This window comes from Talpa occidentalis, unplaced genomic scaffold, assembly GCF_014898055.3.
Source record: "Talpa occidentalis isolate TD23 unplaced genomic scaffold, MPIMG_talOcc4v2.1 talOcc4.15, whole genome shotgun sequence".
Taxonomy (NCBI): Eukaryota; Metazoa; Chordata; class Mammalia; order Eulipotyphla; family Talpidae; genus Talpa; species Talpa occidentalis.
Genome location: NW_023601543.1, coordinates 57,755,617 through 57,770,734, shown reverse-complemented (window position 1 = coordinate 57,770,734; position 15,118 = coordinate 57,755,617). Strand labels below are relative to the sequence as shown.

Sequence of the window (15,118 nt, the reverse complement as noted above, 5' to 3'; positions counted from 1 at the left end):
TTAGAACATGTCCATCACCCTTGAAAGTTCCTCTTATATATCCTATATCCTCTCCCTTGATGCAACCATTGTCAAGACTTTTCATCTCTATGGATTAATTAGCCCTGCCTGTTCTTGATTGCCATATAAATAGAATCATTATGTCTGTGTTTGGCTTGTACTTATAAAATAACACAGCACTTTTGAGAGTCATCCACATTGTTGTGTCTGCCAGTAGCTCTTTTTATTGCTGAGATTTCCATTGTATATGTCACAATTTGTTTATGCATTCATCTACTGGTGGATGTTTGGAAACTGGAGGATTCTTGTTATAGACTAATAGAAACTTAATAACACTATCCCTTGAAGTTAGGTGGGATGTAGAACATGTGCTTAATGAACTTGGTAAGTTATCTAATATTTCCAAATAAAGTTTTGGATGGGTGTAGTTTCTTCTTGCATCTTTTAGCAAAATTTGAAAGGAGGTAGAGGGAAAGAGTCAAAGAACCAGGATTTGATAGTTTTGAAAGTTGTCAGCCTCTGTTGATAGTACAATATGTTAAAATTAAGAAATGGCTTTGAAGCACTATCAGGAAAATGTGAGAGAAATAAGCAAAAGATGTGTGTGACTGTGCAACCTTTTGTTAAGACCCCATGGAGATCAGAGGATTGGGACATTCAGCCACACAAAGTTGACAAATAATTGATTCAACAAGTAGAAGGCAGGTCACATGGCTGCTTTCCCACTGCTATGCAATTATTGTACATGTTCAGAACCCCTCACACTACAATAAAAGAACTATGAGATGCACACACCATTTACTGTTCATGCTATGGCTCTGATGTAAGCAAAATATACAGGTTTGTGTCCTGAATCCTGGGGTTTCTTTCAGCCTGCTTTTATTGCCTTAACCCAGTCGTGTATATTTTGAATTGTGTGTCTGGCCTCAGAACTGAAATCAATAATGAAATTTTAAGTTTTGATAGTCCATGAAGTACACAACTACCTAATTTCACTTGAATCTGCTTGGGGGGAAGATTAGCATAAATGCCTTGGTATGATTATTGGATAGACCCAGTTATTATACATAAAGCAGATCTGTAGATATCTATACAAACACATATATATTAAATTAAAAAGTGAGACAAAAAAGAGAAATGAGCAATAAAAAGGCATCGAGAGACAATCATCATATATTTATTTTTTTTAATAAATTGTTGTTGCTTTATTTTTTAAAGATTTATTTATGTATGCATACAAGAACCGGGATACAGGCCAGAGGTACAGTGGGTGAGAGGATTCACTAGAGACAGAGTGGGGAACAGAAAAGGCAGATTGACTGAAATACACTGCTGAGGGGAGCAGTGGGCGAGACAGGAGAGGTCTGCTGTGCCATGTGAGTCAGCTCCCTGGCTGGGGATCGAACTTGTGCTGCAGTGGCTACAGATTGCTTCGTAGTGCTGCGACTTATCCCCTTACACCATCAGGGAGGCCCAATCACTATATCTTTAAAAGTAAATTAAAGCAAAAATGGAGGGATTCTGTGAGATAAAAAAAAGTAAGTATACATGTTTCCCTCCGTAAGTTAGAGACCACAAATTTCCCATAAAAATGAGGAACAAAATAGGATCAAGGTCAAATCCTGTACAAAATTATTATTTTTAAAAATAAAAGATTGACTGTTGTATGCAATGAACAGCAGACATTTACAATTAGCTGTTTGTATTCTGTACAACATGTGTACAACTATTTAATAGCCATACTGTGTGATATATTGGTGAAAAATCATTAAAAACATTTTCCTGTCTAAAAAAACTTGCAGGCAGACCATAGATCTGAGGCATATGGCAGAGGAGGGGGAGGGAGAGAAGTCAAAACAGGAGAGGGAAGAGCACAAGGGTCTATGGTGATGGTTCATGGGTGATGTGATGGTGGGAGATTAATGGGGACTACACCTGAGGGGAGAAATCAAATATGGTACAAAAATGAACAATGATGTAAAAAAAAAAAAAAACTATTTGAATTTGTAAATAAAAAGGCACCAAACTGTTAAAAAAAAAAAAACAAAAAAACATTTCCCATCTACATTCTTCCCCTCCCCTGGTGCTGACCATGTCGCCTTGAACAGGATTGTGTTCTTATAGGTGTCAGTGTCATTCGAGGATGTGACTGTGGCCTTCAGCAGGGAGGAGTGGCAGCAGCTGGACTCCACTCAGAGGTGCCTATACCGGGATGTGATGCTGGAGAACTACAGCCACCTGCTCTCAGTGGGTAAGCACGGCCACCCTGTGAATCTTTGAGGAGCTTATGGGTAAAATTGTGTTCCCAAAATAAAATATATTGAAATCAGTACCTCAGAAGGTGACCTTACTTGGGAAAAAAAGGGTCTTTACAGAAATAAGCTACAATGAGGCTACTAAGGTAGGTTCTAAAACAGGATGATTTGTGAACTTCTAAAGGAAATCTGGGCAAAGAGACACACACAGAGAGAAGACAATGCAAAGACACACAGGTAGGAATGACCGTGTGACTAGAGTGATGCATCTGTAAGCCAAGAAATACCTCAGGCTGTAGATCCCAGGGATGCAGCCTAGAACTGTTCTATCTCTAGTACCTTCAAAAAGATCCCTGCTGCCACCTTGCTTTCAAACTTTTGGGCACCAGAACTGTGAGACAATTCTGTTTTTGAGCCACCCAGTTTGTGGTACTTTCTTGTGGCAGGAACATAGATTGTTATAAAGGGAAGTGGGGTGCTGCTGTAACAGATACCCACAAAGCATGGAAAGGACTTTGGAATCATGGATGGAGGTTAGAAAGGTCTTGAGGTGTTTGATAGAGAAATCCTAGATTGCCACAAAGAGACCATTGGTAGAAATGAATGTTCAAGGTCCTTTCTGTGGAGTCTCAGGTGGAGGTGAGTGTTGAGTGAGTGGTGAGATCTTAGCTAGAAAGAACACCAACCAGTTGCTAAAGAGTTCAGATGTATGACTTGTGGATCCATCAATCATCTCAGTAGAGATACGGCAAGCTTGAGCTGGAGGAGACAGAGGTAGGGAGAAATGAAGGAAGGTTGTTGGATTTCTGGAATTCTATAGGTGGGAGATGAACTGGTAAAGCTACTTGTCTTCGAGCATGTTGTCCTTCAAGAAAAGGGGTGAATGACCGCAGGATGGCTCAGAGACCAGCAGGCTACTGGCACCACCATGGGCCCCTGGGGCACAACGGACCAGAAAGTAGGGGGGTGACAGGCCATCACCTCCTTGGTTCTAGAGGATGAGCCACATACTTGATTGCAGGACTGAGGAGGCAGGGCTCCTATCCAGGGTGTGGGGCTGCCATGGGTGATCTGAGATCACACGTCTTAATAGTTTTATATTCATTTGAACTTGTTCAAAATTCTTTTCAATTTGCCCTTCCATACCTGCTGTACTTGACTCTTTTCACCATGGATTTGGTATTTAACCTTAGATGGAGTGTACCACCACTCTGGGCTGCATTCTCAAACAACAGCACTCCGGGAAGACCCAGACTCAGTGCTACAGGGGCTGCTCCTGGCCTCACACCATCCACAGGCTGGGCCTCTGTCATAAGGACTCGGGCCTGTACAAGCGGCACCAGGGAAAGTATGCCACATATCTCATACCTCATCACTGGATTCAGCGCTGGACTCTTCTGAGTTCACTCACCATTACTTTGCAAATCCACGTTCAATTTCTTTTCCTCCACTGACATGCTTCAATTTAATGAGCAAGTCAGTTGAGGCCCACTAGCAAGCCAAAAACTATTTCTCAAAATTAGAGCCAGGCTTTGTGCCATGAACCTGAGCTCTGAGCTGATTCACATATAGGGAACAGCCAAGGGCCCCATCCCCATCTGCCATTGCATCTCCTGGCTCATCTGGCCCACATGGCAGAGCAGCTTGTGTGGCGGTCTGCACGTGTTGCACACCCTGCTGTTGTTCTGGGCATCACTCACAGCTTGGTCAATAGGCCAGAGTAGCACACCCAGATGAGGGCTGTGTTGCTTCTGAAGTCCAGAGAGGCCCAGTAGGTGTCCCTCTTTTTGCTTGTGGGAAGAGCCGATACAAAAACTCATTCTTCACCTTAAAAGGGATCACTCAACATGCCCCACACCACTGGACCCCAAGAAATTTCACTGAGGCGGAAGGTCCTACATTTTTGTCAGATTTCACCCCACCCTCTGATACACAAATGCCTTACCTGTAAGTCCAGAGCACTTCTTGTTTGTCTCGTTACAACGTGTGGTGGTGGGATGAAAAAGGATTACTCAAAGTCCATGTGCAGAACTGTGAGAAGCCTAAGGGACTGCACGATAAAGGTGCAGCCCGGCTCCAAGGGCAGTCTCCTTTTTATTTAGAATCAGACAGAAAATAAAAAAGATTAAAGAAGCAAGCAGGCAAACAGGGAATGCACGAGTATGTAGGGGATGTGTAACCAGCTGGGCCCAGCCAAGGCTGGGAAATCAGGGAGAGTCAAGGGAAGCCTCAGTGTTTTTGCTACTCTAACCACATCATCTATTGCTGTTTTCAGCATGTGTAGATCCTCATACCGGGACTTTTGCCCTGAGAGGTTCCTTATCTCAAACTTTCCCTATTCATACTCTGAGTGGTGCAGAATAGTCAAAGCAAAGAACAATCAAGGCAAAGACACAGAATAGTTGAGACACAAAATAACCCAACCCAAGCTCCCACGCTTGTTCACTAGGTCTAATCTGCAGCATCATCAATGTCATGGGTCAGTGTGACATCTGTGGAAGGCACAGTCAATCAAAGATCCCTATAGACTAAGTTGTGGCATAGGAAAGCAATTTGAGATACCACTAAGGTAGCACACGGAAGGTATATAGTTGGCCTTGCCAGCTGAAAGAACTTTCTAGTGGCCTTTACTAGGAGGTATTGCATTTAAATAAAAAGCACCTCCCAAGCCAAGATCAAGTATGAGGTGATAATTTAATCAAGAAATGAAACAACAGCTGGTACAGTAGCTGGTATTGGAGTTACCACCTGGTTAAGGTTAAATAATTGATTGTCATTCTCGAAGATTCATCTACTTTCACATGCCACATAGGCAAGCCAAATGGAATGTGATGGGAATCACCCGTTAACTCCTTGATGGTAGCACTCATTTCTGCCCTCCCTACAGAATGCAGTGCTGCTTTTGGTAACCGTTTTCTAATGCCTTCTAGTTGGCATTTCCCACCAAACAGCCTTTGTCCCACAGGTCAGGGAACCAATATGGGGATTCTGCCAGTTGCTGAGTATGTCTATTCTAGTCTGCTTGCCTGAACCAGGGTGATAACCACAGGATAGATTCAGGCCCGTTATGAGATGAACCTGAGCTAAAAAGCTATAGATCACTTCATTTGATTAGAATCACTTCACGTTCCTAAGTTCCTAGTCCTGGTTGGCCACGGTGACATGTTGGATCTTCAGAGCCAGTGTCCACGAATCTCTGAAAAGTTTGATTATTTCCTTTTCCCCAGTGTGTGGTCACCCTGAGAAAGTGCTGTAGATCCCTTTAGGGAAGGCTGGTAGAAAGAGTAATAGTATACATTTTCGGCAGTGTCACCCTTTGTAGGGCAAGTGAAAAAAATGGTTTCTTTTTTTTTTTTTAACTTGCTTAAAGAGGTAAAGTTTTATTTATTTATTTATTTTTTAAAGTTCCATTTTTTTAAATAATAAATTTTATTTTTATATTCCCCATACAATTGCAACCCCCCCATTCTGACCCCAATCCCTCCCCTCCCGCCCCCCACCCCCAAAAAAGTGCCTCTGGTTCATAGTTTTTTGTTGATTTGATTTTCACTTTCTTATAGTTATTCATTTTCCTGGTCCCTTATTTAAGTTTTCTAGATTCCTGCTATGAGTGAGACCATCCGGTATTTTTCTTTTTCTTTTTGGCTTATTCGCTGAGCATGATCCCTTCCAGCGCCATCCATGTTGCTGCAAATTGCATGTGTTTATCTTTTTTGAATGCTGAGTAATATTCCATGGTATATATGTACCACATCTTCTTGATCCAGTCATCTATTTTTGGGCATTTGGGTTGTTTCCAAAGCTTAGCTATTGTAAACAGTGCTGCTATAAACATAGGGGTGCAGGTGCTCTTTGGAATTGATGTTTCTGTGTCCTTTGGGTAAATACCTAGGAGTGGAATTGCTGGATCATATGGAAGCTCTATGTTTAGTAGGTCCAGAAATCTCCACACAGCTCTCCACAGTGGTTGGACCAGTCTGCACTCCCACCAACAGTTGCAGAAGAGTTCCTTTTTCTCCACACCCTCGCCAACATTTGTTGTTGCTAGTTTTTTTAATATGTGCCATTCTCACTGGTGTAAGATGGTATCTCATGGTAGTTTTGATTTGCATTTCCCTGATTGCAAGTGATGTTGAACATTTTTTCATATGCCTGTTGGCCATTTGCATTTCCTCTTCAGAGAAGTTTCTTTTTAGCTCTTCTGCCCATTTTGTGACTGGATTATTTTCTTTGTTGTTGTTGAGTCTCATCGGCTCTTTGCAGATTTTTGTGATCAGTCCTTTATCATTAGTGTTGTGTGTGAAAATGTTCTCCCAGTTGGTGGGGTTTCTCTTTGTTTTTGTTATTGTCTCTTTTGCTGTGTAGAAGCTCTTTAATTTGATGTAGTCCCAGCTGTTTATCTTTGCCTTCACTATCACTGCTTTGGGTGATGTGTCTGTAAAGATGTCTTTGATGTGCATATCAAGTAGTGTTTCGCTATATTTCCTTCTATGTATTTTATGGTTTCAGGTCTTATGTCTAGTTCTTTAATCCATTTTGAGTGATTTTTGTGTATGGTGTGAGGTAGTGGTCAAGCTTCATTCTTTTGCATGTAGCGACCCAGTTTTCCCAGCACCATTTATTGAACAAACTTTCTTTGCTCCAATGCATAGTCTTTGCTCCTTTGTCAAAGATTAGTTGACCATAAATCTGTGGGTTTATTTCTGGATTTTCTATTCGATTCCATTGGTCTGTGTGTCTGTTCTTGTTCCAATACCATGCAGTTTTGATGATTATGGCTTTGTAGTATAGTTTGAAATCTGGGAGTGTGATGCCTCCATTCCCTTCTTTTTTTTTTCAGGAGAGCTTTGGCTATTCAGGGTTTTTGGTGATTCCATATGAATTTCATCAATAATTGTTCTATTTCTTTGAAGAATAACATTGAAATTTTTATTGGAATAGCATTGAATCGGTATATTGCTTTTGATAGGATGGCCATTTTAATAATGTTTATTCTTCCAATCCATGAGCAGGGGATGTCTTTCCATTTCTTTGTATCTTCTTCTATTTCTTTTAACAGTGTTTTATAGTTTTCTTTGTAAAGGTCCTTTACCTCTTTTGTTAGATTTATTCCCAAGTATTTGATTTTTTTTGTTTCGATAATAAAGGGGATTTTTTTTCATTTCTTCTTCTTCAGATTTATTGTTAGTGTATAGGAAGGCTTCTGACTTTTGCATGTTGATTTTGTATCCTGCCACTTTGCTGAACTGATTGATGAGTTTAATTAGTTTTTCTATGGGGTTTTTGGGGTTCCCTATGTAGATTATCATATCATCTGCAAATAGTGATAGTTTGACTTCTTCTTTTCCTGTTTGGATTCCTTGTATGTCTTTCTCTTGTCTTATTGCTCTGGCTAGGACTTCCAGTATTATATTGAAAAGCAGTGGTGAGAGTGGACATCCTTGTCTTGTTCCAGATCTTAATGGAAATGCTTTCAGCTTTTCACCATTGAGAATGATACTGGCTGTTGGCTTGTCGTATATGGCCTTTATGATGTTGAGATATGTTCCTTGTATCCCAAGAATTTCAAGGGCTTTTATCATGAATGGGTGTTGCACTTTGTCGAAAGCTTTCTCGGCATCTATTGATATTATCATATGGTTTTTATATTTCTTTTTGTTGATGTGTTGGATAACGTTGATTGATTTTCGGATGTTGAACCATCCTTGTGTCCCTGGAATGACTCCTACTTGGTCGTGGTGAATTATCTTATGGATACACTGTTGGATTCTGATAGCTAAAATTTTATTGAGGATTTTTGCATCAGTGTTCATTAGGGAGATTGGCCTATAGTTTTCTTTTTTTGTGTTGTCCTTGTTCGGTTTTGGTATTAGTGTAATGTTGGCTTCATAGAACGTGTTAGGTATTATACCTTCCTTCTCAATTTTTTGGAAGAGTGAAAAAAATGGTTTCTCAGGCTGATTTTTGCAGTGACCTTCCAGCACAGGTGGCTTAGTAGATACCATGTAACCTTGGGATGTAGTCCCCATGTGCCATGTAACCTTGGGATGTAGTCCCCATGTGCCGAAAGCAGTAAATAACCTTGATGTATAGTTCGCTTGTGCGAAAACATATTTGTGTAACCTAGATGTCAAATCTGACCCTGTGCTGGCTTTGTTATAAATCATAAAAACTAACAGGGCTTCTCCTGGGGGTCTGCTGCCATTACCTTTGCTTCTGCCTTTGCTGCTACCAGGGCCGAGGGGTCTGAGGTGGGTCTGGGGGACCCAAGGGAGCCCAAGGGGGCCAAAAGCCACCCAACTTCTGGCTGGGGGCTGTGAATGCTGCGGCTGCTGTCTATCTTGTCTCCTGCTGCTTCAATAGACATGTTGTTGGGCCTGCCCAGGGCTCCCTGACTCTTCTTCAGTCTGCCGGCATCATGAACCTGGCAAGGCTTGGGGTGCTGGCTCTACACCCTTCCTTAAAAGCCCAGCCTCCCCTTCCTTAAAGGTACTGGGTCTATACAGTGGCCCAGGTCTGCGACTTAGGGAGCAAGACTCTCTGTTTTATACTTCAAGTTAGATTTCAGTTCACTTGACCTAGAACGTTTCTTCTTACACAGGCCAATTAGCTAACATCTAGGTCTCTGTGAATCAGAGTATTCTGATTATAGCTTTGACCCTGCTGTCCCTTATGGTAACCATGTCCACCTTGCTTCTGGCAATTAAGTGCCTCCACTTGGCCCCTGCCACCAGGATCCAGTTATCCCCATTGCGTTTGGGGATTCCCAATTCAGAGGCAGCAGTTCCCACTGTAATTTGACCTAGAGAGAAGCACAATCACAGAGCTTTCATTTTTTTTAATTTAATTTTATTTTGTATATATTTTACATCATTCTTCCTTTTTGTACAATGCATGCTTTCTCCTCTCAGGTGCAGTTCCCATAAAATTCCCACCACCAGTTCAGCCGTGCGCCATCACCATAGTCCCTTGTGGAAGAACACATTCCCTCCCCTGTTTTGATCCCTCTTCTTCCTCCTCCCCTGCAGAGTGTCTCTGATGAATAGTTGCCTGTTAATTTTGTTTTTAATTTATTATATTTTTTTCTGGCCCCTTATTTGGCTCCCCTACATTCCTCCTATAAGTGAAACCATCCAATATTTTTCTTTTTCCTTCTGGCTTACTTCACTGAGCATAATCCCTTCCAGCTCCATCCACGTTGCTGCGAATGGCATGAATTTATCTTTTTTGACAATCACAGAGCTTTTGAAGCACACTTTTATTTCTCACAATCTTGGGGTGTCCCTGTAGCAGCAGGAAGGCACAGTGTAGGATCTCTGGCCTGAGCAGACAGGTGAAGGAGGAGTCCTGGAGCCCTCGGTGGCTTTTTCAGGCTTTTATTGGGATTTTACCAGGTACACGGCAGGCAGAGGTGCCAGCGAATCTTCACTCGTTCTGGGCTCTCCAGCCTCTGCTTCTCTGCTGCTTCTCTTCCGGTCATTCCGTTCCGCTCCCTCACTTGTTCTCTTCTCGTGGGTCCCTTCCACGCTGCCGCCCTTATATGCCCCTTCTCAGCCCAAGTGAATGCCGTCCTCACATGCCCACACCCTACTCCAGGTGCCACCATCAGGCATGCATTCAGGATCTCAGGGATCCATCATCAATCCTGATGGAGGGAGGGCAGAAAAGCCTGATGATCATTCGATCATTTACCCTACAGTCCCTCTGCGCCTTCCCAGTACTGGACCAGGTCTTCGTGATAAACCCATGCTAACATTCCAGTGTCCATAAGCTTTTGCATACCTTGCTCTGTGGTGAAACAAAGTAGTTCTGGCCTTTCAGCTGCAGTCAATGTAGACCCCATTTTAGTTTGTTTCAGCCAACCAACCAAACTGTTTGAGCCCTTTCTAACCATTCAAGTGGCAACATTAAATTCAGAATCTACTTATTGTGTCATTACATTTGTTTGACCTGACCCAACTTTTTGTTCCTCTTCATTTTCCCACGTTCTTAATATTTATTTCCACACATATTTTTTTCAGATTTCTGTCTGGATAAATTTGACAAATCATGCAGTTCTTTTGGAGTGTAGTGTACTCCCTCATGTGGCACTCTCTGTGAGGGAGGAAGGAGGTTAGAAAATTGGTATATGCAGTTGTAAAGGGCAGGACTGGGCACAGTGCAGGTTTTCTGATCCCATGCAGACCGGGTAAAGGAGGAGTCAGAGTCCTCAGTAGTTTTGTAGGTTTTTTATTTGGGGTTCACCAGGCATATGGCAGGCAGGGGTGCTGGCTGGGGGGCTGGGAGGCCAGCAAGTCTTCACTCTATCTGGGCTCTCTGGCGTTCGTTCTGCTGCTTCTCGGCTTCTCTTTCGGCTTTAGCTGCTGCTGCTGCTGCTGCTGCTGCTGCTGCTGCTGCTGCTGCTGCTGCTGGCGTCCCCGTGACGCCGCCCTTAAAAGCACAGTCTTAGCTCAGCTGAATCCCATCTACCTATGCCCACACCCTATTCCAGGTGCCCGCCATCAGGCATGCATTCAGGACAAGGATCCATCTATCCTGATGGCGGAAGGGCAGAAAAGCCTGATTATTTTCTTTACCCTACAGTCCACCCCCTCAGGGTTTTCTGCCATACAGTCTATACATATATATACAATTTTCTAAGTAAACAAACAATGCAGCCATGGTCCACAAAAGCAAATACATCAAATATAACAAAATACAATATAACAAAATACAACAGAACACAAATAAGTCCAGGCAGGGCCCCAACCTAGTGCAAAAGACAATTATTGGTACCAGCAGATGAGCCACCAAATCTGCTGCCGAAGGCACTGCTCATACGAGGGAGGGGAACCACTCACGGCATCTGCTATAACATACCAGGAGCCGTCAGGCTTCCTGGCCTTCTCTGGCTGTAGTCTCGGCTACTAGCCACACACAGAATCCACCCCCAGGATGCACTCGCTCTGGGATTGGCAATTTTATTCTGTTGGGGGTAATCGCCAACCCTCAGGGTTTCTGTCTGCAGTCGCTCCAACATTAGGCCTTCATGGCCACCCATGCGACTCGCAGACCCCTGCACTCAGGCCAACCCACTGCACAAGCACATGGGTCGGGGATCAAAACTCTACATGCGGCTTGGGCTCCACCTCAAGCCACGCTCCCCACCCGTCTCCCAAGGACAGGTTCCTCAGCTCCTCACCCTCACTCAAGAATGAGCAGGGCATCACCCACAGGTAATTTTACGAGACTCACAGGGCTTCAGCATACTCAGGCTGCTTAACAGCTGCTCAGGGCTTCTCAACTTAGCATCAGCACCAGCTTTTGCCTTCTTAGTTGGCTTTTCTCCTCCACCTGGCTGCTGGGCATAACAGGCTGCTTTTGGCCATCTAGGCCCACTGGCCACCCCCAGATTCTCAAAAAAAAAAACATAACCTGCCAAGGTCCTCCACCTTCTGGCGGGATTGTCAGTCCAAGTTCATCAGTCCATGTCCATCAGTTGAAGTCCATTGGCCTCTCCCTGCTTCAGCAACGGCCTGCTGCCTCAGGGGTCATTGGCTGGTCCTTTCCGGTGTCGTTGGCTGGTCCTATCCGGTGTCATTGGCTGGTCCTTTCCGGTGTCGTTGGCTGGTCCTTTCGGGCGTCTCCTTCATGCCAGGTCTCATCCTGTAGCTCGTGGACGTATCCATCTTCTATACCGCCATGGCGCCTCCAGAGTCGTCACAGGCAGTCTTTTACTCCTTAGTCCCTCCAGGTCTTCGGAGGACTCCAGTACCCGTCTGCATGGATCTTGCCGACTTACGCCAACTGTAAAGGCAGGAACTGGACCACAGTGCAGATTTTCTGATCCCATGCAGACCGGGTAAAGGAGGAGTCAGAGTCCTCAGTAGTTTTGTAGGTTTTTTATTTGGGGTTCACCAGGCATATGGCAGGCAGGGGTGCTGGCTGGGGGGCTGGGGGCTGGGAGGCTGGCAGGCCTCCCAGCCCCCAGCAAGTCTTTACTCTATCTGGGCTCTCTAGCGTTCGTTCTGCTGCTTCTCGGCTTCTCTTTCGGCTTCAGCTGCAGCTGCTGCTGCTGCTGCTGCTGCTGCTGCTGCTGCTGCTGCTGCTGCTGCTGCTGCTGGCGTCCCCCCGTGATGCCGCCCTTAAAAGCACAGTCTTAGCTCAGCTGAATCCCATCTACCTATGCCCACACCCTATTCCAGGTGCCCGCCATCAGGCATGCATTCAGGACAAGGATCCATCATCTATCCTGATGGCGGAAGGGCAGAAAAGCCTGATTATTTTCTTTACCCTACATCAGTCAGTTAGGAACAGGGTGCTCCAAGCACCTAAGTCCGCTTAGCAGCCTGATTGAGAAACACTCAGTTGGAACTAGGAGGGTGCCCTTACTCCCCCCACCCCACAAGCCCTAGGTCCATTTGTCAGTCTGATTGGAGATTTCAGAACACCAACACAGTAATGCGATGCTAAAGCAACGGACCAAGGCTAGTTTCAGGAAGGTAGGCCAGGTAACGTGGGCAAACTCAGTGGACCTGGATAGCCTAGGAGATCTCCACAAACTTAGTGGACCTAGGAGCCTAGGAGACCCCCTGGGGCCAACCAATCAGCAAGAGACATAACATGGAGACACCCAACTGCCAAACCCCCACTCCTTGCCCACTATACCCATATAAGCATCTGCTTCTTGCCACCTCAATCAGCTACCCCGAGGGCCCCCTCTCTGTTCAGAGAGCTTTCCTGTCCTTCTTACCTACCTATCAATAAATCTCTTGCTTTTCTGTAACTCTGGTCTTGATGTTGAATTCTTTCCTCGCTGAAGACCAGCCAAGGAAGAGCCTGCCTGGGGTCCTCGGACTCCGGGCCTGCTCCTAAAACCCCGATTCATCTGTACCTCCCTCAGCCTTTGGGCCCTGATGGGACTTGGGTCTCATTATAGGTCTAGAAGGAAAGAAGGGTGGTGGGAGCAGACCCCTAGGGGAATCAGCAGTGCCTCACAAGGCGAGCGCCACAGAGAAGGTCATTGCAGGTTCCTCAGAAAAAATAGGATTAATATTCTGGGTGGGGGGTTGCGGGGGTAGGAGTGGAAGGGCTGCTCATACTGGCAAGAAGATTCATCTGAATTTAGAGGTTAGGTGTCCTCAGATGTCCCCATTCCGGTGTTCATGATCCCATTACTTCCCAGTCAATGCCCTCACTTTAACAGCAGACACCTGCGAGCGTGGGGATTCAATTTGTGTTGTAATTTAGCCACTCACAGGATGAGACTCTGAGTTTGGTTTCCAGCAGTCTCAGCTCTGTAGCTACAGCAACGAAGAATTTATTTCAGGACGGACATAGCAATTATCAGGTCGTTTACACAGTGCTTGAGCTGGAAAATCAAATCTGTGAGCTCATCCTTTTCTTTCCCCACTTTATGAGTGCAATTAGGAGCGATAAGCAATCTTATTAGACTTGTAAGTTTGACAAGAATTTCTCTGCCATCAAATACATGGTCACCAAGAACCTTTCCTCTTATAAGCATTTGATTAGAAGTGGTGATATTTGGTATCTCTTTTGCTGCATCATGTCATGGACTATCAATCCCTTTTTTACGACTAGACATCTAATCATGATGTCTAGTGCCTTTAAATCTAGTCAGAAACCCCATAACCAATTCAGAAAACTTATCCTTAAGATTCTGTTCCTCTAGAGCTATACTCAATACCAAAATCTCTATTATAGTTCTCCAGAGAAATGGAACACAAGGTATACATATGTGCACACATCATCCTATATATCTGTATCTGTCTGTGTCTGTCTATCTGCCTCTATCTATCCATCTCTCTATTCATCTATCTATCTCTATCTCTATATATGTATATACAGGAATGGTGGCAGAGGGATTTATTTTAAGGAATTGGTTCATCTTACTGTGGGGACTGGCAAGTTTAAAGTTTATAGGGCAGGCCAGCAGGCTAGATATTCAGGTAAGGGTTGATGTCCCAATCTTAAGTCCTAAATTTTCAGGGCAGGCCAGCAGACTGAAAATCAAGGTAAGGTTTCTGTGTTGCAGTCTTGAGGCAGAATTTCTTCTTCCACTGCCCATTTGGTATCCCTTTTGCCCTCAGCAAGTATCTCAGCTGATGGTGGTTTTTTACTTGGTGAGATTATCCAAACCTTCATTCCTGAAAGGTCTGAGCCATTGTTAATCCCACTTTTGTTGGATTGTTGTAGTTTTCCATTGACTTTAATCATAGGGCATGTTACCCTGCCTTGCGGGGCCTCCTGTATTCTAGACATACTCTTCTTTCCCTCCATTGTGATATAGCTTTCTGATTTCTGCTTGGTGGTCAGGCTCAGCCACCGCAGTCAGTACCCCTCTGTGCCTGTTGATTCAGAGGGATAAGGAGCCCAGAGTGTTCAGGTGGCAGACTCAACTGCAAGCTCAATGGAATTGTTGTTGTGTCTCCTGGTGGCGCAGTCCTCCCTTTGGAACTAGGACCTCTAGGCCAGCAGATCATCTGGAAGCAAAGTTTTACTAGTGGATCACTAGTGAGTGGTGCCATTCCTGGCCCAGGGCCAAGGTGGGGAGCACCCTGGTGAGCTTGGAGGACAGAGCATCAAACCACTGAGGGTTATTCTCTAGCCTTAAAATCTAATGGAATTTGTGCTGCTAGGTTTTGAACCTGCTTGGGACCTGTGATTTCTTTTTTCTTTACTTCTGACTTCTGTCTTTGGAATGGAATGCCCATCTTATGCCTGTGTCACCAATGTATTTTGGAAGCAGATAACTTTGGAAGCAGAAAACTTATGAAGTTTTCTTACACAAAATGGCACAGATTTTCATGGAAAGTAATTTTATTCCAGGATGACTCATATCCAGTCTCACCCAGAACAGACTT

At 44.3% G+C, this 15,118-nt stretch overlaps 1 protein-coding gene across 2 annotated transcripts in view; it reads left to right on the top strand.

Moving 5' to 3' along the window:
* Positions 1-15,118, top strand: part of ZNF81 (zinc finger protein 81) — a 66,410-nt gene that overhangs the window by 25,612 nt on the left and 25,680 nt on the right. For both annotated transcript variants that reach the window (XM_054695752.1, XM_037512455.2), the window contains exon 3: positions 2,125-2,251. In XM_054695752.1, coding sequence (XP_054551727.1) covers positions 2,125-2,251 — 127 coding nt within the window. The remainder of the gene's footprint in view (positions 1-2,124; positions 2,252-15,118) is intronic.